At 45.9% G+C, this 14,767-nt stretch overlaps 1 protein-coding gene across 3 annotated transcripts in view; it reads left to right on the forward strand.

Annotated features, from left to right (window-relative positions):
• Nucleotides 1-235: 235 nt before the first annotated feature.
• TMEM233 (transmembrane protein 233) overlaps nt 236-14,767 on the forward strand; it is a 37,006-nt gene continuing 22,474 nt past the window's right edge. The window contains exon 1 of one of the 3 annotated variants that reach the window (XM_047698250.1): nt 236-585. In XM_047698250.1, the coding sequence (XP_047554206.1) occupies nt 400-585 (186 nt within the window). In that variant the 5' untranslated portion in view covers nt 236-399. The remainder of the gene's footprint in view (nt 586-14,767) is intronic. The other 2 variants (XM_047698252.1, XM_047698251.1) reach the window with 2 other exon arrangements.

A 14,767-nucleotide genomic window follows, 5' to 3' on the forward strand; every position in this document is an offset into this window, starting at 1 on the left:
AAAGGCTGGCCAGTGTGCAATGTAAAGGTCCTTCGCTCTCCCCTGCCCTAAGCCTCCTTTTATTTCGGGCTTAGAGTGAGTCTGTGCGCCTGTCTGATGGTCTCTGGGTGTGTCCTTCAAGGAGTGCCTTTCCCCTGTTTCTCAGGCCGGCTGGTTCCTTCTCCTCCAGGAGGCCTCCCCTCACTCCCTTGTTCCCTCCCTCCCTCTTGTGCTGAAGCTCTTGGCCCAGGTCCCTCAGCCCGGGCGAGTGCACTCGGAGGACGCAGGAGAGGTGAGGTCACGTCTCCCTTGAGCCCTGAGCCTCGGGCTTTTCAGAGCCTCACCAGGAGCCGGCAGCCTCAGTCCCAGACCGCGCGGACCCTGTGCTCCTCTGCCCACCCTGTGCCGCCGGCCTCGCCCATGTCTCAGTACGACCCCAGCGCGGACTTCAAGAGGGCTCTGGACAGCAGTCCAGAGGCCAACACCGAGGATGACAAGACCGAGGAGGACGTGCCCATGCCCAAGAACTACTTGTGGCTCGCCATCGTCTCGTGTTTTTGCCCCGCGTACCCCATCAACATCGTGGCTTTCGTCTTCTCCATCATGGTGAGTGAATGAGGACCTGGAGCAGCCAGGGAGGGAAGACCTGGGAGGCGTTGCCAGAGTGCGGGGGACCCAGCGCGCTCTCCACTGCTCCCTTACGCGCCGCCCGCCGCACCCCGGGTTTTCGGTCCTTTGCGCCTCCTCCTCACTTGTCTCAGGCTTAGCACTCTGCCCTCAACCACCAGCGCCTCCTCTGCGCTGCCTGTGGCGCCCAGAGCCCCGACCCAGCCTCTCCCAGGCCGGCTTTCCACCTCCTTACAGCACCCATCGTGCACTCTGCCCAACCCGGGGAGTTCGCCGTGGACTCTGCGGCTTCTTTCCCTGCCTGCCTCCTCGGACATTCGCAGGCACTGGTCCGGTTCTTCTCAACCTGCTTTTCTAGAAGCTCAAAGTGCGCCACCCTTACAGGCAAAAGCCCGCCCCTTTCTCTGAGTGCACGGGTTCCATGGCCCCCTCAGAGTGCCGCGTGGGGGGATCCCCCTCTCCAGCTCGAGGCACCCTTTTAGCATACAGTCTTTGCTCTGCTGAGCCCAGGGCGCCGCCCCGGCCACTTTCTGGGGATCCCCAAGCGATTTCCGACGCTCTCTCCTTGATCCTGGTCCCATGCCGTCTTAGGCAACCCTGTTCTCCCGGGCAACAGCTCCTTCTTCCTTCTCTTTACGCCAGCTCCCCTCCTTGGCATCTCCGGCAACCCTTCGGCCCTTTCTTTCCAGCGCGCCCGCTTGCTCTCCAGGCTTTTCTCCAGCTCCCGTTTTGCCCCTCTCACCTGCAACGTGCGCCCGGGCCTCTCTTTTATTTACTCTTTCTGCCCCAGCACGTTGTAGTTCTTCCCTCGTTTGCTGCGCGCGGACCCTATCTCTGCCTCTCTTAGCGTCCCCCAAGGGCTCCCAGGCTCCCCTACACCGCTCAGTCCCACGCCCGGGGCGCTCCCGCTAATGCACTAGCGACTGGGCGCGCCCTTCGCGCGTTCGCCTCCCGAACGCGCGCCTCTCCCGAGTAGTGGCTGCTGGTGTTCAGTCCGCCCTCCCAGAGCTCGGCTCCGCAGCCTCCTTCAGCCCCGGTAGGAACTCCCGGACGAACCCCACCAGGAGGGCGGCATGCACCCGCGAGGCCCTCGCCTTATTGACTGGAGCAGCTGGCCCGGGGGTGGCGGCGGGGTAAGGTTCCGACCGGCGCTGTCCCGGGACAACCCTTGCCGCGATCTCCCTCCCCAGTTACAGACCGAGAGAGTCCGATTCGGCTCAGGGAAGATCGAGAGTCACTGCCCCCTTCCCCCATTCAGGTCCCCCCACACTTGCCTACGGGTGGCACCGTATTTGCCTCGTTGGTGCAAAGACCTCATTTGTACGCGCAACCCTCCCGTCCCCAAACCCCGTTTGTCCGCACCAACATTCAAGCATGCCGCCGCTTCCGTTCCGACTGCCTGGGTTCAAACCCCAGTTCCGACCGCGGACTAGCTGTATGATCTCCGGAAATCACCGCATCTCTCTTCAGTCTTTTTGTCTGTAAAATGGGAAGAATCATAGCCACGGTTTCTTGAGGTGGTTGTATTAATGATTGTAAAACGCTTGATGCGGTGTTCAGGATGATGTTATTATTAGATCTTTACTCAAATGTCACTTCCCTAGGCCTTCCCTGATCCTGGTTTCCAATCAAAATCCCTACAAGCTCTACTCCCCTGCCCTTGCTGTTTTCCCCCTAGAGCACTCCTCTTCATGAGACAGATTGTTTTATTTCTTAATATACTTACTGTCTATGTGCCCTCCTTAGAGTATAAGCCCTATGAGGGTAGGAGTATTTGTGGGTGTTTTTTGTTGCTGTATCTTCGGCACCTAGGAGAGAATCTGGCAGGTGGTGGATACTCCATAAATACACGAAATGAATGCAAGTGTGAGTGAATGAATCATGACGTCTGCTTCACTCCTGCTGCCCTGTTCCACAGACTGGAGCCAGGAAAACCTTGGTATCAGGTTCCTGAGGACCAGCCAGCCAGTTTCCTCTCTTCCTTCCTCACCAGAGATATCCGGTCTTGGGTTTTCTGCAGCAAAGCTGGAGAGGATGCTGCAGCCAAATTCTCCAGGCGGCAGCAGACACTCTGGCTGGAACTGGTAGCCACACTCTATCCTGATTTATTAATGAATCAGCAGCCAGTTTGCCCCTTTCCCATGGCCAATTATAAAACTGCCTGCAAAGGCTTTTTCCTTCATTGATCTGAGATGAGCTAACGCTCCAGCTGGTGGTGACAGGTTGGATACTAATGATGCCACTTGGTGTGTCTGGTGGGACAAGACTGGTACATGCTTTAGAATGGAAACCTCTTTTTTCTGACCACCCTCTTCCCCATTTCCTCCCTCAAGACTTTTCCAACAGTTTTATAGCAAGACACCACTCTCACGCCAGAACACAGACACTGGACTTGGAAAGTTGACTAGAGGCCAAGTTTCACACCTTCTTAAAGACTTGGTTTCTTCATCTAGAAAATGGGAGTGTGAAAAGCATTTTTAGTTGTGCAAAACGGTCAGAAAGCTGGAACAGGATAAAGCATGTCCAGCTCCCAGCATCGTGCTAGGTATGTGCAATAATCTTTGCACAGATGGATAGATTTGGAGCCTGGGAACAACATATGTCACATACGAAAACAAAAAGATCATCAACTGAATGAAACCCAAATTCTGAAGAGCTTCTCACACCTTCCCCATCGCACACTCTCTAAGGTGTTTTCCCACTGACACTACACAGATCTGGGCTTGACACGTTTCATGATAAAGACTCCAAAATCCTAAGAATAAAGAGGAAGAGGAAGGGTGTGTAGGAGGAAGGGGGTTGACCAACCCTGACAGACTTTTTTCAAGTCTGACTTACCTATAATTTGTGGTGGTCAGGCACACCATTACTCAGTGTGGTGCCATTCCCCATGGAGGCATTTAAAAATGTTGGGGAGCATCTTTGGTGTCACAGTGCCTTGGGGCCCTACTGGCATTTGTTGAAAAGGGCAAAGAGTACTAATGTCTTGCAATGCTGGAGTCTGTCCCCCAGTGGAGAACGGACCCCCCCCAGACATCAATGACACCCCAAGCAAGAAACACTGCAAAGGAATGCAGAGTGATATAAACATGACTGTATGGGAAATACTGATAAGGCTCAAAAGAACTAGTTCCCAGAACTGTAAAAAGAACCAGCAATCTCAAAACAATGAGCTCTTTATTTATTAAACCAAGCCAGAGAAGACTTCTATAAATTACCAAGTTGGAGTGGATGCTGGGGAATAAGAAAACTACCTTTGAGAAATATACATCGGAGAAGAATGTTCTTCCAACTGTGGGCATCTATGGTCTTCCACCACCCTGTGTGGAGGTAGGGAAGTCCTGCAGGTTGGGGGGCCAGTCAGTGCCCTACAGATGAGAATTGGTACAACATCGCTTGCCGTATTGGAACTCTGGTGGGTTGAGCATTGCCAGTGGCAGAGACACGGAAATCTTTGCCTCTCTATTAAAAGTGTACTTAAACTCTACTCAATTTCAGGGATGGGTATCTCAAGAACTTCTCCCCAGGCTGGGCCACTTCTAGCCCATATCACATGTTCAGGGAATTCGAAAATGGCATCCCTTCTCCATGCAGATGCAGCCCTGCACCAGGGCACATGGCTTAGAAAGTAGAGCTCAGCCTGGCTTTCAAGCCGCATTCCCCATGCTCCCTGGTTATCTCTGTTTATTCCATCCGAAAGGAACTCCATAATTTCCATATGGCATTTGATTCAAAGAAAGAATTTGGTTCATTCAACAAATATTTACTGAGCACCTACTATATGCCAGACTCTATCCCAGACATTGACATACTCTCTTAGCTCTATCAAGGGGTAAATAAGATCAACAAGGTTTCTGCACTCTTAGATGAAGAAGGAGAAAAGTTCTAAGCAAATTGCAGGAGTATTGGCAATTTTAGATTGAGTTCTGTTGGTTGTGTACATGGAATTTGCTACCTGACTCAAGAGACTGAAGTTGAGTCCACGCTGAGCCTCCATTCTTAAAGAGGTCATGATACAATCATCTGCACAGCTGAACCAATCTGATCACCCTAAGTGTGGATATGAAATAGCCAATGACTTTGGACTGGATAATCTATAAGCCTTCTTTCATCAGAACAACTTTTCCATCGCGCTTATAGAACCTGCCTAGATACCAAGCACTGGGGTTCAAATCCTTTTCTGCCATCTGCTGTTTGTGATTTCATGCCACTGACCCAATCTTTCTGAGGCTTGGTTTTTCAACCCTGCAAAATGGGGGTCATGATAGTACCTACTGAAGTACAGCCTTGGAGACTGAATGATAAATGTTTTCATCCCATTGTCTAGGACGTTGCTAGAACTCACGAAGTATGATGATGGTGATGATGGAGATCACAATGATGTATATATTTCAGGGATACAAGCCATTGCCTTTTCCAGTGGCAGTTTTCCTCTTTTTATTGAGAACAGAAAATTCAGTAAGATCAAAAGCAGTGACAAGAAAATATGTCACAGGAATAAATAATTGTTGTAGCCTAAAAGTAAATATTAATGCTAAACTGGGATGTGTACAAATAAACAAGGAATATGGAACAGGCCTATTTTTCTCCACTCCCTTCTGCAACCACTTAAAATGACAGTAAGGGAATCTGAAAGAGTACAAACATCCCAGGACATATTAGGAGAACAGGTGAAGAGAGGAGAGAGGTGACATCTTGGAACATGGAAAATGGTTAGTTGAGCATTGACTTGACCTTATAGAGTAGATAATACTGAAATTTAAATCCTGCAGAAGGAGGATCCAACAAGAATAAAGTCCATTTACCTTGAAAACTCTAGAAAGGCTCAGAAATTGGAGATACCAGTTGATGATATCACCTTTGAAGCTAGGAATAAAGAGTAGGTTTGAAGAGTGGAGGAGTCTTTGAAAGTCTGTTTAAGAAGTTATTACTACCAGAGATCATCAGCCAGCCCCTGTGGTAGGCACCTGACAGAAGAAGGAGATTTGCTCTCTGGTGAGATTGAACAGAATGGCACCAGATACGAGGTACAGCTGAGGGTAAAGTAAAGGTATCATTGAACAAGAAAGGATCTAGCCCCTGTCCCCACTTTGTACCCTGACCCTGGCATCCAGGCAGGAGACTGGAGAATTTCTCTCCAACAAGGTGATCATACCAAAAGAAAAACACATACAGACACAAACATGTAGAAATTCTCCAGAGAAATGATGAAAGCCCCACCAGATCATACAAGTTGCCCGTCTGCTGACAAGCCCCATCCTCATCCACAGAACTTCCAAAAAGGTTTTCAGTATCTTACTTTCAAATAGGAACAAGCAGTGGGAGATTATCAGATGTTTGAGAAATTCTTCTGCATTAAGAGACCTGTGGTTTACAGAAGAAATTAAGTGTAAGGAGATAAATAGTGCCAAAAGCAGAAGAAAATTAAGGGTAGCTGATGAACACGATGATGATGGTGTCCACAAAAAAAGAACAGACTGGGAAAAAAATAAATCAGAGAAGCAAAACAGAGATCTTGGGAATTAAAAAATGAGGGTTGATTTTTAAAAAAAAAAGCAGCAGACAGATTAGAAGTCAACATTGAGGGAAGCTCAAGGAAGTAATACAAAAATCAAAAAAGATGGAAAATGTGGAAGCAACTCAAATGTCTGTCAACAGAAGAATGAATAAATAAGATATGGTGTACACATACAATGGAATATTATTCAGCCTTTCAAAGAAAGGAAAGTCTGACACATGCTACAATTTAACCCTTGAAGACATTATGCTAAGTGAAAGACGCCAGCCACAAAGAGACAAATATATTATTCCACTTATGTGAGGCACCTAGAGTAGTTACATTGATAGAGACAGAAAGGAGACAGTGATTGTTAGTGGCTAGAGACAGAGGGGAATGTGGAGTTATTGTTTAATGGGTACAATGTCTCGACATGGGGAGATGGAAAGTTCTGGAGACAGATGGTGGTTATGGTTGCACAACAGTGTGAGTATACTTAATGTCACAAACTGTGCCCCTAAAAAAACAGTTAATATAGTAAATTTTATGTCATATATATCTTACCACAACTCAAAAAATGAGGAAGGAAAGATAGAAATAATCAAGAAAATTTAAGAATTGTTCCCAGAAATCCAACATCTAATCAGAAAGTTCATAAAAGGGGCACCTGGATGACTCAGGTGGTAAAGTGTCTGCCTTCAGCCCAGGTCTTAATCTCAGGGTCCTGGGATTGAGACCCACATCAGGCTCCCACCTCAGCGGGGAGTTTGCTTCTCCCTCTTCCTCTCCCCCTGCCCATGCTTTCCCTTTCTGTGTATCTGTCTGTCTCAAGTGAATAAATAAAAGTCTTTTTAAAAAGAAAAAAGAAAGTTCAAGAAAATCCAAACAGACAAAACTGAAGGGAGGAAATTATTAAATAAATAATACGGGAAAAATGTCTGGAACAGAATACTTGAGTTTCTAGATTGCAAGAATCCCTTGATACCCAATAAAATGAATGAAATTATATGTGTACCAAAGCATATCATGATGAAATATCAGATATTTAAGGGTAAAATTTCTCTTGAATCCCACAAACTTATAAGAAAAAAACATGCCATGGATGCATTCATAATGGCTTTGGAATTCTCATAAGTAACAATGAAAGTTTGTTTGTTTGTTTTTTTTAAGATTTTATTTATTTGACAGAGAGAGGGACAACAAGAGAGGAAACACAAGCAGGCAGAGTGGGAAAGGGAGAAGCAGGCTTCCCGCCGAGCAGGGAGCCTGATGCGGGGCTCGATCCCAGGACCCTGGGATCATGACCTGAGCCGAAGGCAGATGCTTACAACTGAGCCAACCAAGTGCCCCAGTAATGCTGAAACTTAAACAGTGGAACAATGACTTCAAAATCCAAACGGAAAATTATTTCCAACCTCCATTTAGACCCATCTGAGCAATCAGTCTTGGGAGAGAAAAAAAATAAAGACATTTTCAGATAATCAAGATTAAAAAAAAAAAAAAATCCAAACAACAGCAACAAAAAACTACCTGCCATATACCTTTCCTCAGAAAGTTACGGGAGGATGTGCTCCCCCAAAACAAAGCAGTAAATCAAGGAAGAGAAGGACACAGGATCCAGCAAAAAAGGTCCAACACAGAAAAGAGGCTAAGAGAAGTCCTCTTGAAAACAAGGCAGTGGGTCTCATAAACATGCAGAGGATACAGTGGATAATGGATCCGTGGTCTGAAAGCCACTGTCAAAATCCATTATCTGGTCATGGGCTGGCACAGTAAACTACAGCCCCACCCTGTGCCTGACCACCCCTGCTCTAGAAAACAAGGTTTGTGGTCAAAAACAAAGTAAATGTCCACAGGATGAAAGACAAACCAAACCAACTCGTGTTTCCATCCGACCCAGGCTCCACTGGGGTCTGCTCATCCATCAAAACTATATTTCAAGTGGACTTCAATTAAGTTTAAAAGGGAGTTTCGGGGGGGGGGGGTGTTGTTGTTGTTGTTCTTGTCGGGCTTTTTGTGACTGAGACAGAACTTGGAAATCACAGCTCTCAGCCCAGGCAGCTAACCCAAGAGATTTCACTCTGCTCACATGTTGGAACTCTACATGTCATGGCTCACTGGATCTCTCAATGTGACTTCTCTTCACCCTCTCCAGCTCTTCCCACAGGACCGTCAGTGCAGAAATGGGGTATTAATAGTATGGACCCTTGTGATTTATCTTTTTTTTAAAGATTTTATTTATTTATTTCACAGACAGAGATCACAAGTAGGCAGAGAGGCAGGCAGAGAGAGAGAGGAAGGGAAGCAGGCTCCCTGTTGAGCAGAGAGCCCGATGCGGGGCTCGATCCCAGGACCCCAGGATCATGACCTGAGCCAAAGGCAGAGGCTTTAACCCACTGAGCCACCCAGGCGCCCCCCCCCCCTTGTGATTTATCTGTTATGAAATTCTGTACATGAAGCTCTGATGAGTATTAAAATGATTCCAGATGATAAAGACATTACCTGAAGTATGCCACTGTTGGAAATTTCTGTTAGAGACACACGCCGATTTTCTAGATGTGCGTATCATCCAAGCCGCTGCTGCTTTCTTGACTACTACATGGCAGAGGGTGGCCACTGACATTTGTTACTTGGGAATCTAGAATTTAAACTGCTATCGGAGTCCTTCTAGTCCCAGGTAGAGACTAAATCTATTTCAAGATACTAATCTGTGTGTTCCTATTAAAAAAAAATACCTTTTTCCCCCCTTTCAAGTTCCTATGTAAATCCCAGTTAGTTAACATACACGGTGTAGACTCTAGTGATTCAACACTTCCATACAACACCTGGTGCTCATTACAAGTGCCTCCCTTATTCCCCATCACCCATTTCCCCCATTCCCCCACCCACCTCCCTTCCAGTAACCATCACTGTGTTCTTTATAGTTATCAGTTTGCCTGAAAGAAAATATATTTTCTTTTATTTATTTTTTACTCTTTTTAAAATTTTTTTAAAATTTCTTTTAGCATAACAGAATGCATTGTTTATGCACCACACCAGTGCTCCACGCAATACATGCCCTCCATAATACCCACCACCTGGTTTTTACTTTTTTAGAGAGCGAGCGAGCCTGTATGTGCGCACAAGCATGGGGAGAGGGGCAGGGGCAGAGGGAGAGAGAATCTTAAGCAGGCTCCACGCTTAGCGCCTCAGCAGAGACAGAGCCCAACACAGGGCTCGATCTCATGACCCTGAGATAATAACCGAAATCGAGGGTCAGACCCTTAACTGGCTGAGCCACCCAGGTGCCCCTTAAAATACATTTTAAATACCATTTTAATTTACTAATAAAATGATACAATGGCTGTGTCATAAGCTAATGTGGGAAATATAGATAAAACAAGATTGGCTGCTAATAGATAGTGAAACTGGGCTATGGGAACACGAGGAGTCATTATACAATTTTGCTGATTTTTTTTTCACATTTAAAAAATTCCATGACAGTTTTTTTTTTTTTTTTAAAGGAAAAGGATGGCACGCCTGGGTGGCTCAGTGGGTTAACCCTCTGCCTTCAGCTTAGGTCATGATCTCAGGGTCCTGGGATTGAGCCCCACATTGGGCTCTCTGCTCAGCAGGGAGCCTGCTTCCCCCTCTCTCTCTGCCTGCCTCTCTACCTACTTGTGATCTCTCTCTCTCTCTGTGTCAAATAAATTTTAAAAAAAAATCTTTATAAAGAAAGAAAGGAAGGAAGGAAGGAAGGAAGGAAGGAAGGGGGGAAGGAAGGAAGGAAGGAAGGAAAAGAGAAGGAAAAAAGAAGTCCGGCCAGAAGCTGTCTCCCAAAGTCATCAAACACTGCCCAGATAACAACAGCAGCTATTAAATGAGCTGGCAAAATGGGGCCATGGATGAGGTGCAGTTCATCATTAATTAGAAAGCAAATTATTTCTCACTTATAATGTATGAATTTTTTTTAAAGATTTTTTATTTATTTATTTGACAGACAGAGATCACAATAGGCAGAGAGGCAGGCAGAGAGAGAGGAGGAAGCAGGCTCCCCGCTGAGCAGAGAGCCCGATGCGGGGCTCAATCCCAGGACCCTGGGATCATGACCTGAGCCAAAGGCAGAGGCTTTAACCCACTGAGCTACACAGACGCCCCAAATAAGGGTGAACAACACAAGTATTTTTAATGGGTCTCCCTAGCCGAACTTCATGCTCTTCCTCCCTCATTCTCCTTTTCTGTAGGTGAAATTCAGAAAGTCACCTTTCCCTTTCCTTTACTCTTTATATGTCCTATTCCCTTGCACTGAAGGAGACTTTCTGTATTTAACACCCTCTTCTGATAACTTCTTTTGTTCTTTGTTCTGGATAATTTTGGTAGTGTGCTATTGCCATTATCAACATCATCACCATCATCATCATATTGTCCACATGTCCTTACTTCTCGAAACATTTTAATATGGACACAGTTTCACTCTTTCCTTGCAAACTCCCAGGGAGGTATGCAAGAGAGCCGTCTGCCCCATTTATCCATGAGGAAGCAAAGCTTGGAAAGGTGACATGGAGTAATGTATAGAAATGTTGAATCACTGTATTATACACCTGAAACTAATATAACACTTTATGTTAATTATACTGGGAATTTTTTTTAAAAAGAAAAGAAAGAAAGGTGACCCTAGTAGATAAAATCAGACACGACAGTCCTTACCCCCATGGAGTTTAGAGTCTAGTCTCTTAAGGATTATGATCAGGTGGCTATGCCTCACCCTTTGATAGGAATACAGCTTTGATGTTCTGAAAGCTTTCCCTTTTAATAGATCTGCCCCACCAATAGAGGAAGCATCATATAATGCTCTCAATTAAGTCTGGCAGAAGTCCTCTCTAGCATTTTGGTTTTAATGATAGGCAAAAGGACAATTCCCACTTGTCCTTGAAGATATTTATGGAGAGGCACAGCCCAGAAACACAAGAAGGAGAAAGACAGGCATGAATGAATGAAGGATTGATGGCAAGGAATTGTGCCTCGTGGTCTGCAAGCCCCATCTCTGAACTCCTGGCACTACCTTTAGGCACAGAAACTTAGGAGCAAGCAAAATTGAAACGAGAAATCCCAAAGTCAGCTGAAAACTCAGACGTTGTTACTAAAGGGCCCAAGTCTATCAAGCTGTTTTTTTTTTAAAGATTTTTAAATTTATTTGACAGAGATCACAAGTAGGCAGAGAGGCAAAGAGAGGGAGAGAGGGGAAGCAGGCTCCCAGTTGAGCAGAGAGCCCGATATGGGGCTCAATCCCAGGACTCCGGGATCATGACCTGAGCTGAAGGCAGAGGCTTTAACCCACTGAGCCACCCAGGCACCCTATCAAGCTGTTTTGATGGGAGCCTTGTTATGGAGGAGTTAGGGATCTAAGACAATGCTGATCTATATAAAGAGTTCTTACAGCTGAACAAAAGTATCTGAGGCTGTGCTCAGACATTGATGTTAAGTCTGTATAGGTATGTGAGTCTGTGGGTGTGTGAGAGAGTAGAGAGACAGAAACAGAGAGGCACAGAGAGATACACACACATAGACAGACAGAGAGGTAACCTCACTTCCCACTGCCCAAATACGTACTAGAGATATAGGGACGGTGAAGAGGAGGATGGTTTTGAGAAAAGAGGTGTCTTTTTTTCAAGATTTATTTATTTATTTATTTGAGATAGATAGAGAGAGCGCCTGAGCACAAGAACAAGCCGGGGGAGGGGCAGAGGCAGAGGGAGAAGCAGACTCCCCACTGAGCAGGGAGCCCAATACGGGACTCGATTCCAGGACCCTGAGATCATGACCTGAGCCAAAGGCAGACGCTTACTGACTGAACCACACAGGTACCCCAAAAGAAGACGTGTCTTATGGAAAAGGGAACATGTTCTAAAATTAGGATTTCAGTATGGGCAACTTAATAGATCCAACCATAGCAAACAAAAATTTTAAATACCATACTGTTTTCCATAGCGAAGCCCACTTTTGTCCTTCCACCACGAAGTCCACTCTGTCCCTCAACCACAGAGAGGGTACCTGATGCTCCTGAGGTAAAGTTCTTCGTGCTTTTAGAGGTCACGTGGCTCACAGTATCTCCCCTTGAGCCACTCTCTCTCTTAGGTATCTACCAACAAAAAGAAGTGGACTCTGGCGAGAATGTATTCGTTCACTTCAACATCCCATGAACCCCCAGAAAGTCCCTTCCACATTTGTGCTTGATTGTGACAAAGTCCAAAATCCATTTTCAATGAGAAGGAAAACAGAAGAGGCAGGGCAAGTATGGCCAAAGACAGAGAAAGCCCAGGTCACCAGGCTTTTCTTCCAATTACAGCATCCTTGGTCCTGGCCGCCATGGTAGGAAGCTGGCTGGGAAGCATGTAGCTCTGAGTTTCAAAGAGAAAATCTAGGAAAAGGAATTCAGATGGGAGAAGAGAGCTTTAAGCCAACCCAAAGAAACATCACTCAAATATGCCTGGTCGTCCTTGGAGGAGATGCCACAGCATGTGGGAAAACTCTGGCCACTTTTCAAGGGTGGGAAGTGGGGGGCAGTTCTCTCAAATTCATTCACTCATTCAACAATGTTTGAATACTATGTGCCAGACATGATGGTGGCCCTTAATACAGCTGACATTTGGGGCATCTGTGGGCTAACTCATCCTCTGACTAGAAGAGGCCTACATTCTGGGTCAGTGAATTAACCCCACTTCCCCTCAAGATTTCTGAACCAGTTAAGAAATAAGACACAGGAAACAAACAGATGATCTGTTTGCAGAATGTGGCTTCAGATCCACAGCCAAACGGACCCACTCTGCCCCAAACTGGGCACAGGACAACCACAGCCTTCCCTTGCTTGTCGAATGAGACAGCCAAGGTCTTGGTTCTCTAGGAACTTGTCTTAGTGGGAGAAGACAGACCATACACAGGTTAGCACATAAACAAGATCATTTCAGCAACTGGTAAGAGAAAAAACTGTGAAGAGTTTATTCTCACTGTAAGGAGAATAAACAGGGAAATACGACCAGTGGTGGCAGGTGGTGGAGAAGAGATTCTGCTTTAGAAATGAATGGTTGGGGGGCGCCTGGGTGGCTCAGTGGGTTAAAGCCTCTGCCTTCAGCTATGGTCATGATCCCAGGGTCCTGGGATCGAGCCCCGCATCGGGCTCTCTGTTCAGCAGGGAGCCTGCTTCCCCTCCTTCCCTCTCTGCCTACGTTTCTGCCTGCTTGTGATCTTTGTCTGTCAAATAAATAAAGAAAGAAAGAATCTTTAAAAAAGAAAAAAAAAGAAAAGGATGGTTGGCTGAAGGATGAAATCAAGCCAACCATGGGAAAAGCCAGGCAGAGCCAGGCAGTGCAAAGGCCCTGGGGCAGAGTAAGCGTGGTATAATCCAGGGACATACGTGAGGATATCTAGGTCATCCACTTAAAATGGACCTAACTCCCCCAGGAAGGAATCCCAGAATAGGCCACAAAATGGAAAGCTAGGGCTTCTGTTACTCAGGTTGGGGTGGGAGGTCACACAAGAGCTCTTCACAGATCATTACTGTGCCTCGGCCTCAAGCCAAATTGCTCCCATATGTGGGACCAAATTATTGGTTTACTTTTACTTCAACCTTCATTCCAAATTAGAACAATCACTCAGAACTAATTTGGTCACTGAGGAAGCAATACCCATTTTTGCCTGGGTCCCCGTTTCCCTAGACGTTCATGACCTGTGAGTGCAAACACATTACCAAACAGCCCAGGCTTCACTTGTTCTTGCCCCTCCCTGCTACGTCCCCCATCCCCCCGCAAAATTCCTTTCTGTATTTCTGAGAGGGGTTTCTCACGTGTTCACACAAAACCATAATGCGTCAACTGTTAACACCAGCAGGGCCTGGCAGCTGCTTCCAGGGGACACTGCGGTAACCATCAAATATACCTCCCGAGCTGCTTCTGAGCCCTCACATTATCTCTTGCCTGACACCGCCAACTTCTCTGGCCTCCATCATTGGTCCCCTGGAATCCTTAAGGTGCAAAAGCTCTGTCACCAGGCCTTCCTTCTTTAAAAAAAAAAAAAGTGTACAATTCAAGTGATTTTTTAGTATACTCACAAGGTTGTGCAATCATTACCAGGATTTAATTCCAATAAATTTTCATCACCCCAGAAAGAAATTCCATACCCATTAGCATTCATTTGCCATGCCTCTTCCCCCTACGCCCTGGCAACCACTAAGTGACTTTCTGTACCAATGGACTGACCTATTGTAGATGTTGCGTATAAACGGAATCATACATTCTATGATCTTTTATGTCTGGCTTCTTTCACTCAACATAATGTTTTCCAGGTTCAGCCTCTTATTAAAAGCGAAGTAATATTCCATTGTATGAAAACACCCTATTTTGTTTATCCATTCACTTGTGGATGGACACTGGGTTGATTCCATTTTTTGGCTGTATCAGAAATGCTCTGTGAACGTTCATGGACAAGTTCTTTAGTTTGTATGTTTTCACTTCTCTTGGGTATGTACCTGGGAGTGGAACTGCTGAGTCATGCCGTAACTCTATGTTAACTTTTTTAGAAACTGCCAGGCTGTTTCCAAAGCAGCTATGCTGTTTTAACGGCTTTGTGCTGGAGGGCTCCAATGTCTCTACCTCTTCAATAAAACTTTTCTTTTTTTTTTTTTTAAGTTTT

This window comes from Lutra lutra, chromosome 12 (genome assembly GCF_902655055.1).
Source record: "Lutra lutra chromosome 12, mLutLut1.2, whole genome shotgun sequence".
Classification (NCBI taxonomy): domain Eukaryota; kingdom Metazoa; phylum Chordata; class Mammalia; order Carnivora; family Mustelidae; genus Lutra; species Lutra lutra.